At 43.9% G+C, this 14,774-nt stretch overlaps 1 protein-coding gene across 3 annotated transcripts in view; it reads left to right on the top strand.

Moving 5' to 3' along the window:
* Bfar (bifunctional apoptosis regulator) overlaps positions 1–13,266 on the top strand; it is a 30,821-nt gene extending 17,555 nt beyond the window's left edge. For 2 of the 3 annotated variants that reach the window (XM_057775960.1, XM_057775961.1), the window contains exons 5-8: positions 1,808–1,952; positions 5,586–5,759; positions 7,742–7,944; positions 10,607–13,265. In XM_057775960.1, the coding sequence (XP_057631943.1) occupies positions 1,808–1,952; positions 5,586–5,759; positions 7,742–7,944; positions 10,607–10,799 (715 nt within the window). In that variant the 3' untranslated portion in view covers positions 10,800–13,265. Of the gene's footprint in view, positions 1–1,807; positions 1,953–5,585; positions 5,760–7,741; positions 7,945–10,606 lie in introns of all 3 variants that reach the window. The other variant, XM_057775962.1, reaches the window with a different exon arrangement.
* Positions 13,267–14,774: the final 1,508 nt, after the last annotated feature.

The following is a 14,774-nucleotide window of genomic DNA, read 5'->3' as shown; positions in this document are numbered from 1 at the left end:
AGTGCTGGGATTAAAGGCGTGCGCCACCACCGCCCGGCTGGGAACTCTTTTGGAGAAGAGTGTCCACATCACAGGGTCAATCTGTGTTTACTTTTCAAAGACATTAACGAACTGCTTTCCACAGGGGCTGAACCATTTTATATTAGTGATACTTTAATTTCTGTATTACTCCTTATTATGGACTAGCATTATTTTAAAAACATAATGTAAGACATTATGACATCAAAAGTACGTTTCTTTATGTTGCTACTCTTCTCAGAATATTGCTGTTAATATAGACATAACTTAGCATGGTGGCACACAGTTACTATCCTAACACATGGAAGATGAGGGTAAAACTGTCAGAGTTCAAGATCAACCTGAGCTATACATCACACCCTGTCTCAAAAAAAAAATCTTATTAGATATCTTTCTAAATCTGAGTGTTGTCTTGTCAGGATGTCCTCTGGGGATCACATAGGGCTTTGAACATGCCAGCTCCTCTCTCTACCATTGAAACTCTCCTCAGCCCTGCCTAGCTTTTTTATGTTTGTACACTTATATGAATGTGTTGTTGGGGTTTTGATTTGCTTTTGTTTATCTAAGACAGATTTCACAGTGTTTTCCTGACTTACCTTGAGTGTTCACTTCTCCTGCCTTAGTCTCCTGTGTAAGGAACCCAGCTTTTTAACTCTATTCCCATTATACGAGGATGTTTTAGTACTGAGTCATTATAGAAATAGATTATTAGTTGGGAGGCAGAGGCAGGCGGATCTCTGTGAGTTCGAGACCAGCCTGGTCTACAAGAGCTAGTTCTAGGACAGGCTCCAAAACCACAGAGAAACCCTGTCTCGAAAAACCAAAAAGAAGAAGAAGAAGGAGGAGGAGGAGGAGGAGAAGAAGAAGAAATAGATTATTGGGATTTGGTTTGTTTTTTTTTTTTTTTACATTTTGTCTTGTTTTCTCATTTTATGTGCTTTTTTTAGATAGTGGTTTTACATTTGTTATTTATTTTTATGTGTATGTGATTTTTGTGTCTTTTTTGTCTACGCCCATGGTTATATCTGGCACCTTCAGAGGCCAGGAGATGGCATTCAGATCCCCTTGACTGGAGTTACATGTAATCATTAGCCACCATATCAGTGCTGGGAGTGAACCCAGGTCCTCTGGAAGAGCTGAGCCGTCTCTCTAGCCACTAGATAATTGTTTATTGATGAGGAAAATAAAGGATTTATAACTTTTGTTAAGTTGAATCAGTTTCCCAATACAGTGTTTTTTGGTTGGGGTTGTTTTGTTTTTGTTTTTGAGATTGAGATCTTGATGTTGCCCAAGTTGGCCTCAGTCTTAGCCATTCTTCTGTTTCAGCCTTCCAAGTCACCAGTATTAGAGATGTGTAGTAGTAAGCCCAGCTAAAACAACCACTCTTAATGGAACCTTGTTCAGTTGGATTTCCTTCTAGTTTTCTCCTACACACACCCCTTTAAAAACAAAGTAATATATGCCAACAGGAATCAGAAACTGATAGATCAGAGGCTTCAGAACAAGCACCCTGATGTGCCTAAGGCAAGTCACTTTATTTCTGAAGCCGGTTTCTGATCTGCACAGTGAGTACAATGCTACTCTGCAGAGTTAAATAGTTAGCGACAAGAGTTTATGGGTACTTCCTGCTGGTGACTGGCTGGTAGTAAACAAACTGCTCTTGGCAGTCATGGGCACTGCTGCCAGCATTTAACATTCTGCCTTTCCACGCACACTAAGACAAAATTCAGTGTGCAAAGTCTACATCCCGTCTATAATCTCAAGTCATTTCTATGTCTTACCCCTCCAGGTTGCTTTTAACTTTGACAGAGGAAGAATTTTCCAAAGCACCATACACCATAGAAAACAGTAGCCACAGAAGAGTCATCCTCCTGGAGCTGGAGCGGGTAAGAGCCCTGGGTGTGAAGCCACCCCAGAATCTCTGGGAGTACAAGGTAAACGCTTGGTTTTTTTTTTTTGGTTTTGGTGTTTTTTTTGTTTGTTTGTTTTTTCGAGACAGGGTTTCTCTGTGGCTTTGGAGCCTGTCCTGGAACTAGCTCTGTAGACCAGGCTGGTCTCGAACTCACAGAGATCCGCCTGCCTCTGCCTCCCGAGTGCTGGGATTAAAGGCATGCGCCACCATCGCCCGGCTAAACGCTTGTTTTTAACTGCGGAGGAAATGATAGAAAACAACTAGCCATCGTCTTCCTCCTCACTCTGCAAATTAAGAAGAAAAGCATTTCAGACACTGAAGTCACAGTGCCGTGGTGCTACACGGCCGTCTCAGGCCTCTGTCCCTAGTCTCTGGGTGGCGTTCACAGGATGCATGGTTGTTTCTCCTTCCCTGGATTTCCCTGCTGGTGACAGCAGCAGCCCTTCTCTTTGCACTGCCACTAGCAGTGCTGCTTCAGGCGTTCTCGTGCATAGACGACTGTTTACGGCACATGTAGAGCAGTGGGGTATTCAGTCACAAATAATACACAGCTTCATCGTACTGTGCTTGATAACTTGATTTTCATTGTGACCATATCAGTTGATTCTCCTTCACAGGCAGAATGTAATGTATATTGTACTGAAGAGCAAATATCTGGGATATTCATACATGCGTATTGAAAGAGACAAAACCATGTAACTCTTAGACATATAGTGGAAAATGTTTGTTTGCTCAGAGGTGTGTAGATGGGCCAATCAAGTGACTTTTGTCTATTCTTTTGTTGTTGTTGTTGTTGTTGTTGTTTCGGTTTGTTTTGTTTGTATTTACTTTTCCAGACAGGGTTTCTCTGTGTAGCTTTGGAGCCTGTCCTGGAACTAGCTATTGTAGACCAGGCTGGCCTCAAACTCACAGAGATCTGCCTGCCTCTGCCTCCCAAGTGCTGGGATTAAATGTGTGCACCACTGCTGTCCATCCCATTTTATTTATATATATATAAATTATTGTTTTATAACTTATTATTTTATGTGAATTGGTGTTGTTTCTAAAGGTATGTCCATGTGAGGGAACCACATCCCCTAGAATGGAGTTATAGACAGTTTTGAGCTGCTGTGTGGGTGCTGGGAATTGAACCCACATCCTCTGGAAGAGCATCCAGTGCTCTTAACCTCTAAGCCACCTCTCCAGTCCCAACTTTTATCCATTCTTGGTATAACATGAAAAAGCCCATTCCTGTTTGTAGCTCCTGAATTGAGCCTTTCTAGAGAACAGTTTAATGACATCCCAATGTAAACTGCGCTGGCTTTTGTTTCTTAGACAAAAGTTTTGTTTCTTAGACAAAAGTTTTGTTTCTTAGACACAGTCTGTCTTTGTAGTCCAAATTGACCCGGAACTTCCTGTTCCCCTGCCTCAGACTCCTGAGTGCTGGGATTACAGACATGTTTCACCAAGTCTGATTGGGGAAGAAAATTGAATGTAATTGATCATAACAGTACATTAAAAACAACCTAAAGGAGCCAGGTGGTGGTGCATGCCTTTAATCCCAGCACTTGGGAGACAGGCAGGTGGATCTCTGAATTGAGACCAACCTGGTCTGCAGAGGGAGTTCCAGCACAGCCAGGGCTACACAGAAAAAAAAAAAACCCAAAACAATCTAAGGGTTGCTGTGAAACAATGATCTTGTGGTGTTTTAATAAAACGCTTATTGGCTAGTAGACAGGCAGGAAGTATAGGTAGGGAGACCAGAACTGGAGAATTCTGGGAAGAAGAAAAAGGCTGTGAGTCTGCAGTCATCACCCAGACACAGAGGAAGATAAGAATGTCCCACTGATAAAAGGTACCAAGCCTCGTGACTGACATAGACAAGAATTATGTGATAATTTAAGATGTAAGAATTAGTTAATAAGAAGCCTGAGCTAATAGACCAACCAGTTTATGATTAATGTAGACCTCTCTGAGTTTGTTTGGGACAGAACGGCTAAGGGACCAGGTGGGACAGAAACCTCTGTCAACAAAGGGTCTGAAGAAATTGCTCAGTGGGTAGCATGCTCTCTGTGCAAACATGAGCTGAGTTCAGATCCCAGCACCCATGGAGAAACAAGGCATGGTGGCTCAGAAACAGGTGGATCCCAAAATCTTATTGGCCAGTCAGTGTAGCCAAATTGATAAGGTCTAGGTTCACTGAGAAACTGTGTCACAAAAATAAGAAAGTAATAGAAGAGGTCACCATTGTCGACCTGTGACCTCTGCACAAGGGGAGAACACCTCCACAGACACACAGAAGAAACTTGTGCCCATCATTAGCAACAGTTAAATAATAGACACAGACATACAGATATCCACTGAAAAAGAAAGTGGCTGTGTGAATAAGGAAGTCACTGGGGTAGATTAGTGATAGAATATTAACATTCCTACATGGGGGGGGGGGCTGTGTTCAATACCTAACACATGGATAGATGGTTGGTTGAGTGATTGCTCTATCAACAGCTAGGCAAACAGATAGAAACATTTATTTGAGGCAAAATCTCCCTGTTGTCTAGACATGCCTGCCTCAGGCTCCCAATTGCTAGAATTACGTGCTTTAATCACCATGCTTGACTCTTGTTTGTTTGCTTGAGGCAGGATCTCACCGTGTAACCCTGGCTGTTCTAGAACTCACTATGTAGACCTGGCTGGACTTGCACTCATAGAGATATGCCTGCCTCTACCTTCCAACTGCTGGGATTTAAAGGCATGTGCCAATATGCCCAGCATCATATTTGACTTCTAAAATTAACTTTTTTTAAAATTTATCCTAAGTTTTTTTTATAATTTATCCTAATTTTTGAAGAATGGGTATAGTGTTCCTCAGTTGGAAGTTTGTGCAGTTTGTTGTTTTGGGTTTCGGTTTTTGTTTGTGATGATCACAGACAGGGTGGAGTCTACATCAGTGAACAGTCCACCTACCTCCTCTGTAAGTGCCAGGATGATAAGTGTTCAACACCCTGCCAGGCTTGTGGTGTGTCTAATAATACTGTTTATATTTTATTATGCTTATTTCTTTCTGGGTGTGTGAGCATGCATGCAGCGCTGTGGCACACATGTGGAAGTCAGGACAGTGTACAAATACTGGAAGGAAATCTCTCCTTCTGCCATCTTAGTCCCAGGGATCAAACTCATGTTTTCAGGTTTGGTGGCAAGTGCCTTTGTGCACTAAGATATCTTGCCAGCATAATCTTTTTTTTTTTTTTTTAATGTGTTTGAATGTATGGCCTGCTTCTATGTCTGAGTACTGTATGTGTGCCAAATGCCCTCAGAGGTCAGAAGAAGGCAATGAATCTCCTGAAGCTGGGTTTAAAGACATGCACTGTTACACTTAGCTAACCTCCTGGATTTTGGAATACTCTTGGTATGTGGCTTACCCTTGAACTTGTTCTGATACCAAGGCTGGCCTCAGATTCTCTGGCTTCCTGCTGAAATTAGAGCTGTGTGCAATAATGCCCAGCAAGACTGGAGCTTTTTACAGTATACTCCAACTCTGGGTATCTATAGCACTCTATAGCAGTGGACTCTATAGGACACAAAAGATTAGTGGTAAAAATCGTGGGACATTGAAGGAGGGCAGATGAAGAGCTGGCCACCATGTATGTAATATAGTTCTCTGTCTTGTCCTCTGCAGGCTGTGAACCCAGGCAGATCTCTGTTCTTGCTGTATGCCCTCAAGAGCTCCCCAAGGCTTGGCTTGCTGTACCTGTACCTGTTTGACTACACAGACTCCTTCTTACCCTTCATCCATACCATCTGCCCCTTGCAAGAAGACAACTCTGGGGAAGACATCCTCACCAAGCTTCTGGTAGGTCTAAATGTTTCCTGGAAAAGATAATTCTACCCTACCTCCATGTCATACAGAACTGGAGACAATACCCCAGCCTTTTGGTAGCTTGTGAATAGTGCATGACCCTTTTAGTCTTGAAATATTTTTTTGTAAAAAGCATTGCTTTTGTTGCTAAAGAAGTCATTGAAGGTGCAGAGCATTCTAAGAGATTAGATGTATGGACTTTCAAATTTGGCAGAACCCCTGAAGGGTAGTAGTTAGCCTACTACAAAGCATGGTTTGGATCTTTCCTGAAGACCACACTCAGGGTATTATGACTACTGGCATTAGCCAATTGTTTTTTCTTTTTTTTTTTTTTTTTTCCATATTATGGGTCATTCTCCAATTCCTGTAGGATTCTTTTTACTAGGATGGCTTCTCTGATTCTGCTTGGTCATTTGAGAGTAACGTCCTTTGCTACTATTGGATTAATTAATTCTTATAGTCTGTCTTTTTCAAAAACTGTCATATATATAGGAATCATGGTTAGTAACCCACACCCATAAATGCTAAAGCAGAATTTTTTTAATCTATTTATTATGTATACAGTATTCTCGGTTTTCTTTCTCATGTATAACTGCAGGCCAGAAGAGGGCACCAGATCTCATTACAGATGGTTGTGAGCCACCCTGTGGTTGCTGGGAACTGAACTCAGGACCTTTGCAAGGGCAGGCAGTGCTCTTAACCACTGAGACATCTCTCTAACCCGACTAAAGCAGAATTCCCACGTCTCCACAAGCTCCTTTAAACATAGCAATCAAGTTCCTGCCTACTGATCTTGGTTGAAATTGTGCTTTACGGGATATTCCTCTAATCACCCAGTTTCCAGCTTTTTTTTGTTTTTTGTTTTTTTGTTTCTTCGAGACAGGGTTTCTCTGTAGGTTTGGGCCTGTCCTGGAACTAGCTCTTGTAGACCAGGCTGGCCTCGAACTCCCAGAGATCCGCCTGCCTCTGCCTCCCGAGTGCTGGGATTAAAGGCGTGCGCCACCACTGCCAGCTTTTACAGAGAAGCTGTGAAATGTTGTGTTTCCATAAGCACCAGTAGCCCCTGACTGTTCATCAAGCTAACTTTTTGTCTGTTAAAAGTGAATTAAAAGTGAAAGTATACACTATCAAGAGATCGTTTTCTTAACTGGGCAGTGGTGGTTGCACACCTTTAGTCCCAACAGTCGGAAGGCAGAGGCAGGTGGAATTTGTGAGTTCGAGGCCAGCTTGGTCTGTAGAGCATGTTTCAGTCAGTACAGCCAGGGCTACACAGAGAAACCCTTGTCTCGAAAAGAAAGGAAGGAGGAAAAAGAATTTTTTCTTTTCTTTTTTTCTTTTCTCTCTCTCTTTTTTTTTTTTTTTTTTTTTTTTTTTTTGGTTTTTCGAGACAGGGTTTCTCTGTGGTTTTGGAGCCTGTCCTGGAACTAGCTCTTGTAGACCAGGCTGGTCTCGAACTCACAGAGATCCACCTGCCTCTGCCTCCCGAGTGCTGGGATTAAAGGCGTGCGCCACCACCGCCCGGCCTTTTTTCTCTTTTTTTTTTTTTTTTTGTGTGTGTGTGTGTGTTTTGAGATTCACTGACCTCTGTCTCCGTGAATGAGTGCTGAGACGAAAGGCCTTCGCCATCAGTGCTTGGCTCCATACCTGGCTTTTATGAAATATGAAAGATTCAAACTCTGGCCCCTGTGCTTGGACAGCATGTATCCTTGAGCAATGAGCCATTTTTCTAGCCCCATCTTCACCTATTCTAAAAGGAAATACTACAAGTGAGATTGATAAACTAATACTCTATTTTAAGCCATACATATGCTTTTAATCCTAGAGCTCTGAACTGAAGCAGGAAAAAAATGTGAGTTCAAGGCCAACTAGAGCTATATGACAAGATGCTGTCTGAAAAAAACTTAGCTTGTTAAAGGGATGTATGAGTTGACTTGTGTAAGTCAGTCCTGTGATTGGGACTCCGTGCGTTCTTCAAGGACCTGAGGGAGCCCACGTGGAGGCAATGGCGACAATTCCTTGTCAAGTACTCCTTCCTGCCGTACCAGCTGATCGCAGAGTTTGCCTGGGGCTGGCTGGAGGTTCACTACTGGACATCACGCTTCCTTATCGTCAACGCCATGCTGCTGTCTGTTCTGGAGTTGTTCTCTTTTTGGAAGATCTGGTCAAGAAGTGAGCTGAAGTAAGTGCCTTCCTGTGGGAGATGGTTGGAATAACAGGGGTAGTAAAGAGATACCAGTGATGAAGATCCCTTTAAAGTGTTTTTCGAACTTGGAGTCGGGGGTGATTCTGTGCTGGAGAGAGATGGCTCAGCAATTCAGAACAAGTGCTGCTCTTGGAGAGAATTGGAGATCAGTCCCCAGCACCCACATCAGGTACCTACAATGGCCTGTCATTCCAACTCCAGGGAATCTGACATCCTCTTCCGGCCTCTGAGGGTACTGCCTTCATGTACAGAAACTCATACATATACACATAATTTAAGTAAATAAGAATAGGTCTAAAAAAAATATGTCTAACAAAATTCTACCTAGACTACCTAGACTATTCAGTCTCTGGTTTCACAAATACTCCTTAAGCAGAAAATAAGTTACTTATGTATAGTAACAGACTACATTATGCATAGTGGTTTGGTTTTGTTCCTGATTTTTTTTTTTTTTTTTTTTGGTTTCTTTGTTTTATTTTGTTAGAAATTGGGTCTGTCTTCGTTAGGTTTCTATTGTTATGATAAAACACCATAACGAAGCCCAGCTTGATAGCACACACCTTTAATCCCAGTCTTTGGGAGACAAAGGCAGATAGATCCACATAGTGAGTTCCAGGCTAGACAGCTACAAAGTGGGACCCTGTCTCAAAATAAAAGAATAACTACATAAAAATAAAAACCTAAAAACTAAACAAAACAAAAGCCAGTGAGCACAAAGAGCCAGCACAATAGTGCATACTTAGGTCCAGGCACTCAGAACAATGTGGACCCCATGCTGACTCATTTTTTGTCAACTTGGTGCAAGCTAGAGATGATGGAACGTCAGTTGAGAAAAGGCCTTTTTTTTTTTATTTTTTTTAAGATTGCCCTGTAGGAGGGCTGAAGAGGTGGCTCAGCTGTTAAGAGCACTGGCTGCTCTTCCTGAGGGCCTGGGTTCAATTCCCATCACCCACATGGCAGCTAGCAACTGTCTGTAACTAAGTGCTGACACCCATGCACAGACATGCATACAGGCAAAACACCAACATATGCTGTCGCATCAACCTGGTTATCTGCCTCAGGGTTCTAAGTAGCTGGGACTATAAGCATGCACTATTGTGCCTGGCTCTTTGTGGTCATTGATTTTATTTTGAGACCCCTGCTTTGTGGCTCTATCTAGCCTGGAACTCACTGTGTAGACCAAGCTCCTAAAGATCTGTCTGCCTCTGTCTCCTAAGGACTGGGATTAAAGTTATGTGCCACCAGGCTTGGCAAGTGCTAATTTTTTTTTTGTTTTTGCTCATGAGTGTGTGTGTCAGTCATCATTCATGGCTGGTTTCAGACTTACCAAACCAGGCCTAACTCTTAGTACTAATTGTTTAAATATTTCCACTTGTGTGTGTGTCTATGTAGCCTTCATGACTGGTCTCAAACTTAACACATCTGCCTCTCCCTGCCAAGTGCTGGGATTACAAGTATATCCTCAAATGCCTGGCTTCCATATCTCATTTCTATTTGATAAGAAACCAGATGATGTCTGGGGAGATGTTTGAAGGATTTTAATAATTGAGGAATAAGTGAAGGAAAAGCAGAGTATCCGTAGAATAAGCAGTACAGTAAAGGCCGGAGCAGCGTCCTAGGAAATTCTGTAGTGTTCTGTTTCCCTAGATTAATGTAGGCTGAGAGCTTGGTCGTGGAGTAGATCTCGGTGGCAAGTAGCAAGAATCTGCCTGAGTTTAATACAAAAGAAATGCCCACCCAGAGTAGAAAGCATGTTTTGGACTCAGAGACCCAAATACTCTTCCTCAGGACTGCCTCCCTCAGGGCCTCCTTGACCATAGGCTGCCCTTCCCTGTGCTACTTAGCTCTTCTTGCACCTCATGGCCTATGGCTGCCCCAAAACTTGCCTAGCAAGGCCAAGAAAAAACAAGCACTTCTTTTCCTATAACACTTGAAATAAGCCTTTATTCTGGTTGGTCCAGCTGAGTCATGTGCCTACCCAGACATGTCACACTGCAGGAGTGTGCTAGGTTTTCACGGCCAAGCTCAAGATGAAGCATGTGTCCAAATCAAACCACATGGGGAAAATGCAGGAGGGAGGGGCTGGAAGTACAGCCTAGTTGTAGAACACACGCTCACGTTCCTCCAGATAGACAGAGCAGGCATCGCCAGAGCAATTCCAGTTGTTTTAGGAAGACTGTTCCAGGCAGACAGGCCACCACACAGTTTCATGTTGGTATCCCATCTGTCATAGGATTCCTGACCTTGTAAATAGTTGTAAGACTCTCTCGTGTGTCATTTATTCATTTAGAGAATGTGTGTATCCATACTCGTGCTCTGTCCCCAGCACAGGATATGGTGGCACATGCCTGACGATCCCAGCCTTCAGGAGGCGAAGGCAGAAAGATGAGAAGTTCAAGGTCATCCTCAGCCACATAGCAAGTTTGAGCCCAGCTTGAGCTATATGAAACTTTGCCCGGGGAGGGGGGAATACCACAAAGCAGGTAGAGTTGAGGCTGTACCCGTGTGCCCAGAGAACATCCACAGGGACTTGTGCTAGGAGCTGTCGACAGGTAAGGTAGTGTGGGAACAGATGACGGGGCAGACCTCAGTACCCCAGCATGTCCAAGCCCGCCCACCACTCTTCTCTTCTTTTCAGGACTGTGCCCCAAAGGATGTGGAGCCATTTCTGGAAAGTGTCTACGCAGGGGCTCTTCATGGCCATGTTCTGGCCTCTCATTCCACAGTTCGTCTGCAGCTGTCTGTTTTACTGGGCTCTCTACTTCAGCCCGATTATTAACATTGACCTGGTGGTCAAGGAAGTCCGGCGGCTGGAAACCCAAGTGTTATGACCAGCAGCAAGGTCCAGGAGCCTGTGAGTCTCCCTGATGTCCAAGCTATGACAGTCAAAGAAGCAGGGGCTTCATTTCTACCATGGAAAAGCAAGGTGCTGCTTCTGTGTGTCAAGGCTTCAGCCAGGTCCCTTCTTCCTCTGTCTCCTGTACCTTGGCAGCTGACTGCTACCCAGGTCAGGTGAGATTCTGCGGCCAACAGCCAGCCACTCTTCTTACAGGGACTTGGGAGGCTCGGACTACTATGGCCATCAGGAATGATGGTCTTGGACACAATTTGGAGTGACATGTCAGAAGACCACCACAGGCTGGACGAGGTGACACACGCCTTTAATCCCAGCACTAGGGGGCAGAGGCAGGTGGATCTCTGAGTTCAAGGCTACAGTGGTCTACAGAATGATTTCCGGAACTGCCAGGGCTACAAAGAAACCCTATTTTGAAGAAAACAACAACAGCAACAAAAAGAAGAAGGCCACCAGGGTCTGCTAGCCTTAGCCTCATGGCCTGACAAGCTCCCCAAACCAGGCCTGTTGGGGCCAAGTTTAGGAAAACAAGGATAGGATTTGGTCATAGGCATAGTTACATATACAAAATACAAAGGAAAACCCAGAATTCAGCTTTTTTTTTTTAATTTAATTGAAATTTTACATACCAATCCCAGTTCCTACTCCTTCCCCTCCTTCCACCATCTTCTCCCTGAAGCCGACCTCCATCTACTCTCAGAGAGGGTGAGGCTTCCCATGAAGAGTCCCCAAAGTCTAGGCAGGTCAAGGCCTTCCCCACTATATCTAGGCTGAGCAAGGTATCCTTCCAAAGAATGGGTTCCAAAACGCCAACTCAAGCAGTAAGGATAAATCCTGGCCCCACTGCCAGTGGCTCCTCAGGCTGCCCCAGCCACACAACTGTCACCCACATTCAGAGGCCTAGTTTGGACCTATGCAGGGTCCTACGCTGGCAGGCCAGAGTCTGAGCTCCCATTAGCTCAGGTCAGCTGTTTCTGTGGGTATCTCAATCAGTTTCTTAACTGAGGAGTTGGTAGGCTTCAGAGTAAACCTAGAGAAAGCTTCAGGCTGAGAGAGAGTGATGGCTAGCTGTGTTCTTTCCTGTTGTGGTCATTGGAAATTGATTTTCCTTTCTGTGATGACGGAGCTGAGTGGGACACCCATCAGCCTGAGCCAGTCGAGTGACTGAGAGCACTGCTGGGGTTTTGTTTTGAAAACGTAATATGCAGGGTAAGTACAGTATCGCCTTTTCAAGGAAACATTTGTAAGCTGCTCTTGCGCTGTATAATGTATAATCTTTATGGTCCTGAAGTTTAGCAGCGGGTATAATTATACCAAGTGCTGCCATCATAAATATGGAGTGAGCCGAATGGTGACCAGTGTGGACACAGCAGGTGTAGAGGTGTAAGGTTGTCGGCCTTGGCTTTGTGCAAACAAGCTTATATCCAAAGAGAGAGACTTTGTAATTCATTAACCCTTTATGATTTCAGTTAAAGTTTGCATTTGGAAGTTTGGACAATTACTTGAAATAAAAAAGATTTTTATATAAATAAGACCTCTATAGAGAAATCTGATTCTGAGGAAATACAAGGAAAATCCTACATAGCTTGATGTGTTATGACATAGTCAGGTTGAGTGGGGTGTTTAGCCAGAATGCTGCTTAGTGATATCTCCAGTGAAGGAAAAATGTGCTTTCCCAGTTTTCTTATGGAGCCCTAGGGCCACCTGATTTTTGACTATGTGGGACAGCGACTGTGGTTCAGGCACACTGTATTATTTGTGCATTCCTGGACATAACCCTGGAGATTCCTTCCTGTGCTTTTCTTTCTCATGATAAAGTAGAGGTTGGCTGACAAAGGTTATTGCACTGGTGGTGACTGCGCTAGGTTCGGTAGTGTCCAGGTTAGACCACAAATAGGCAGCCTCCCAATACACCATTCCCACATGTGGCCTTTCATGCTGACCCCACGTGCACCAACACCTTACCTCAAAGATGAGTAATGCCCAGATCTGCTCTGGGAAAAGAGCAACCAGATGGGCTGGTACTCTAGTTTCCATTAGAGTGAGCATGCTCATATCCAGCACTACGGGTTTGCTCTAATCCTTGAATCTTCCTACCCTAACAGGGAGGGTTGGGGTTGGGGACTGTGGATCTCCAGACCCTGAATTTCCTGTGACTCCCCCTGCCTTTCAGGGGTGAACAACTTGTTTTCCTGCAGCTGCTGCAAGCACGAGACCCTCAGGAGTTCCTGATGGCAGGGGAATGGTTTCTAGTAGGCTTGCAGCTGAGAATTAGAGCATGGCCATTAGTCAAGGAGACCCTGTATAAGCTGCCCTGGAACACAATAAAAGGAGCATTATTGGCATTCTTGTTTCAAGGATGACCCATGTCTGTGTGTGTGTGTGTGTGTGTGTGTGTGTTTGTGTTTCAGTCTCGAACCCCTTGCCTGACTCATGAACTGTACCGTAGCACATAGAGCAGACGTGCATTACACGGGGTCATCAAAAGGAAGGTGTCCTTGTGAAGCAGACCTCTACAAATCTGAGCACTGTATACATAATAAATACGTTTAAAAAAAAAAAGTTGGAGCTGGAGAGATGGCTCAGTGGTTAAGAGCATTGCCTGCTCTTCCAAAGGTCCTGAGTTCTATTCCCAGCAACCACATGGTGGCTCACAACCATCTGTAATGAGGTCTGGTGTCCTCTTCTGGCCTGCAGACATACAGACAGAATATTGTATACATGATAAATAAATATTTAAAAAAAAAAAGTTTCCAGCAAGCCCCAAAGGCAGGCCAAAGAACCAAAGTCCCAAAGGCTCCCCACACAGCATCCCTATCTGCCACTGTTGACTCAAGTACCATCAGGTCTGCTGGATCATGGTCCAAGTGGTAGAGCAGCCTGAAACTTTTGCAGAGCCTTCTCCTGTTCCAGGACTTCCCACCCCACTGCTGAACACACAAACACACAGCTAGCAGTTTTCCGAGTCACTTGGAATATGGGTAGGAATAACACTCAAATGAAGAATGTGCTGTCTTCAGAATCCAGTTAGGCCTACTAAATGTGCTTCTTCCTTGGTGATGGGAGGGGCCAGTGGCAATAACTTACCTTTACCTTAGAAGGAATATCCCAGCGTGCCCTATACCACTGCACTCCTCTGAGAGTTTCACTGAGGTAGAAAGTCCTTGAAGTTTGGTTGGATTATTTCCCATCCTCTGATGCACATATGTGTTACCAATGAGTTCAAAGTTATTGCTACCTCCTGATCACTTTGTCCAAATAGCATAATGTCATCAATATAGTGCACCAGTGTGCACTTAGTGGAAGAGACAGATGATCAAGATCCTTTCTAAGTTATGGCATAGGCCTGGATAGTTAATATAGTCTTGAGGTAAAACTGGAAAGGTAAAATTCTGGCCTTGCCAACTGAAAACATTCATTTTGGTGGTCTTTATGAACAAATACACAGAAAAAGGCACCTGCTAGTTCAGTATGCACCAGGAGTTGTGTTAATCTGCTCAGGTAAGGACACCATATCTGGTACAGCAGCTGCAATTGGAATCACTACCTGATTGAGTTTTCAATAGTCAGCTGTCATTCTTCATGATCCATCTTCTGCACTGGCCAGATAGGAGAGTTAAAGGGAGATGTGGTGGAACCCACTGTGCCTACATCTTTTAAGACTTTGATGGTGGCACTAATTTTTGTAATTCTTTTGTTTCTTTTTCAAGACAGGGTTTATCTGTGTAATAGCCCTGGCTTTCCTGGAACTCATTTTGTAGACCAGGCTGGCCTCAAACTCACAGAGATCCACCTGCCTGTCTCTGGAATGCTGGGATCAAAGGTGTGCTACCACACCTAACTTACTTTTTTTTTTTTTCAGTTCTTTCATTGATGTGATACTGTCTTTGATTCACTATTTTCTCTAATAGAGGCAACTCCATTGGCTTCCACTCAGTCTTTCCAGCTATGA

This window comes from Chionomys nivalis, chromosome 7 (assembly GCF_950005125.1).
Source record: "Chionomys nivalis chromosome 7, mChiNiv1.1, whole genome shotgun sequence".
In the NCBI taxonomy this organism is placed as follows: Eukaryota; Metazoa; Chordata; class Mammalia; order Rodentia; family Cricetidae; genus Chionomys; species Chionomys nivalis.
The sequence above is the reverse complement of the archived record's forward strand: the minus strand, read 5'-3'. Positions and strand labels throughout refer to the sequence as shown.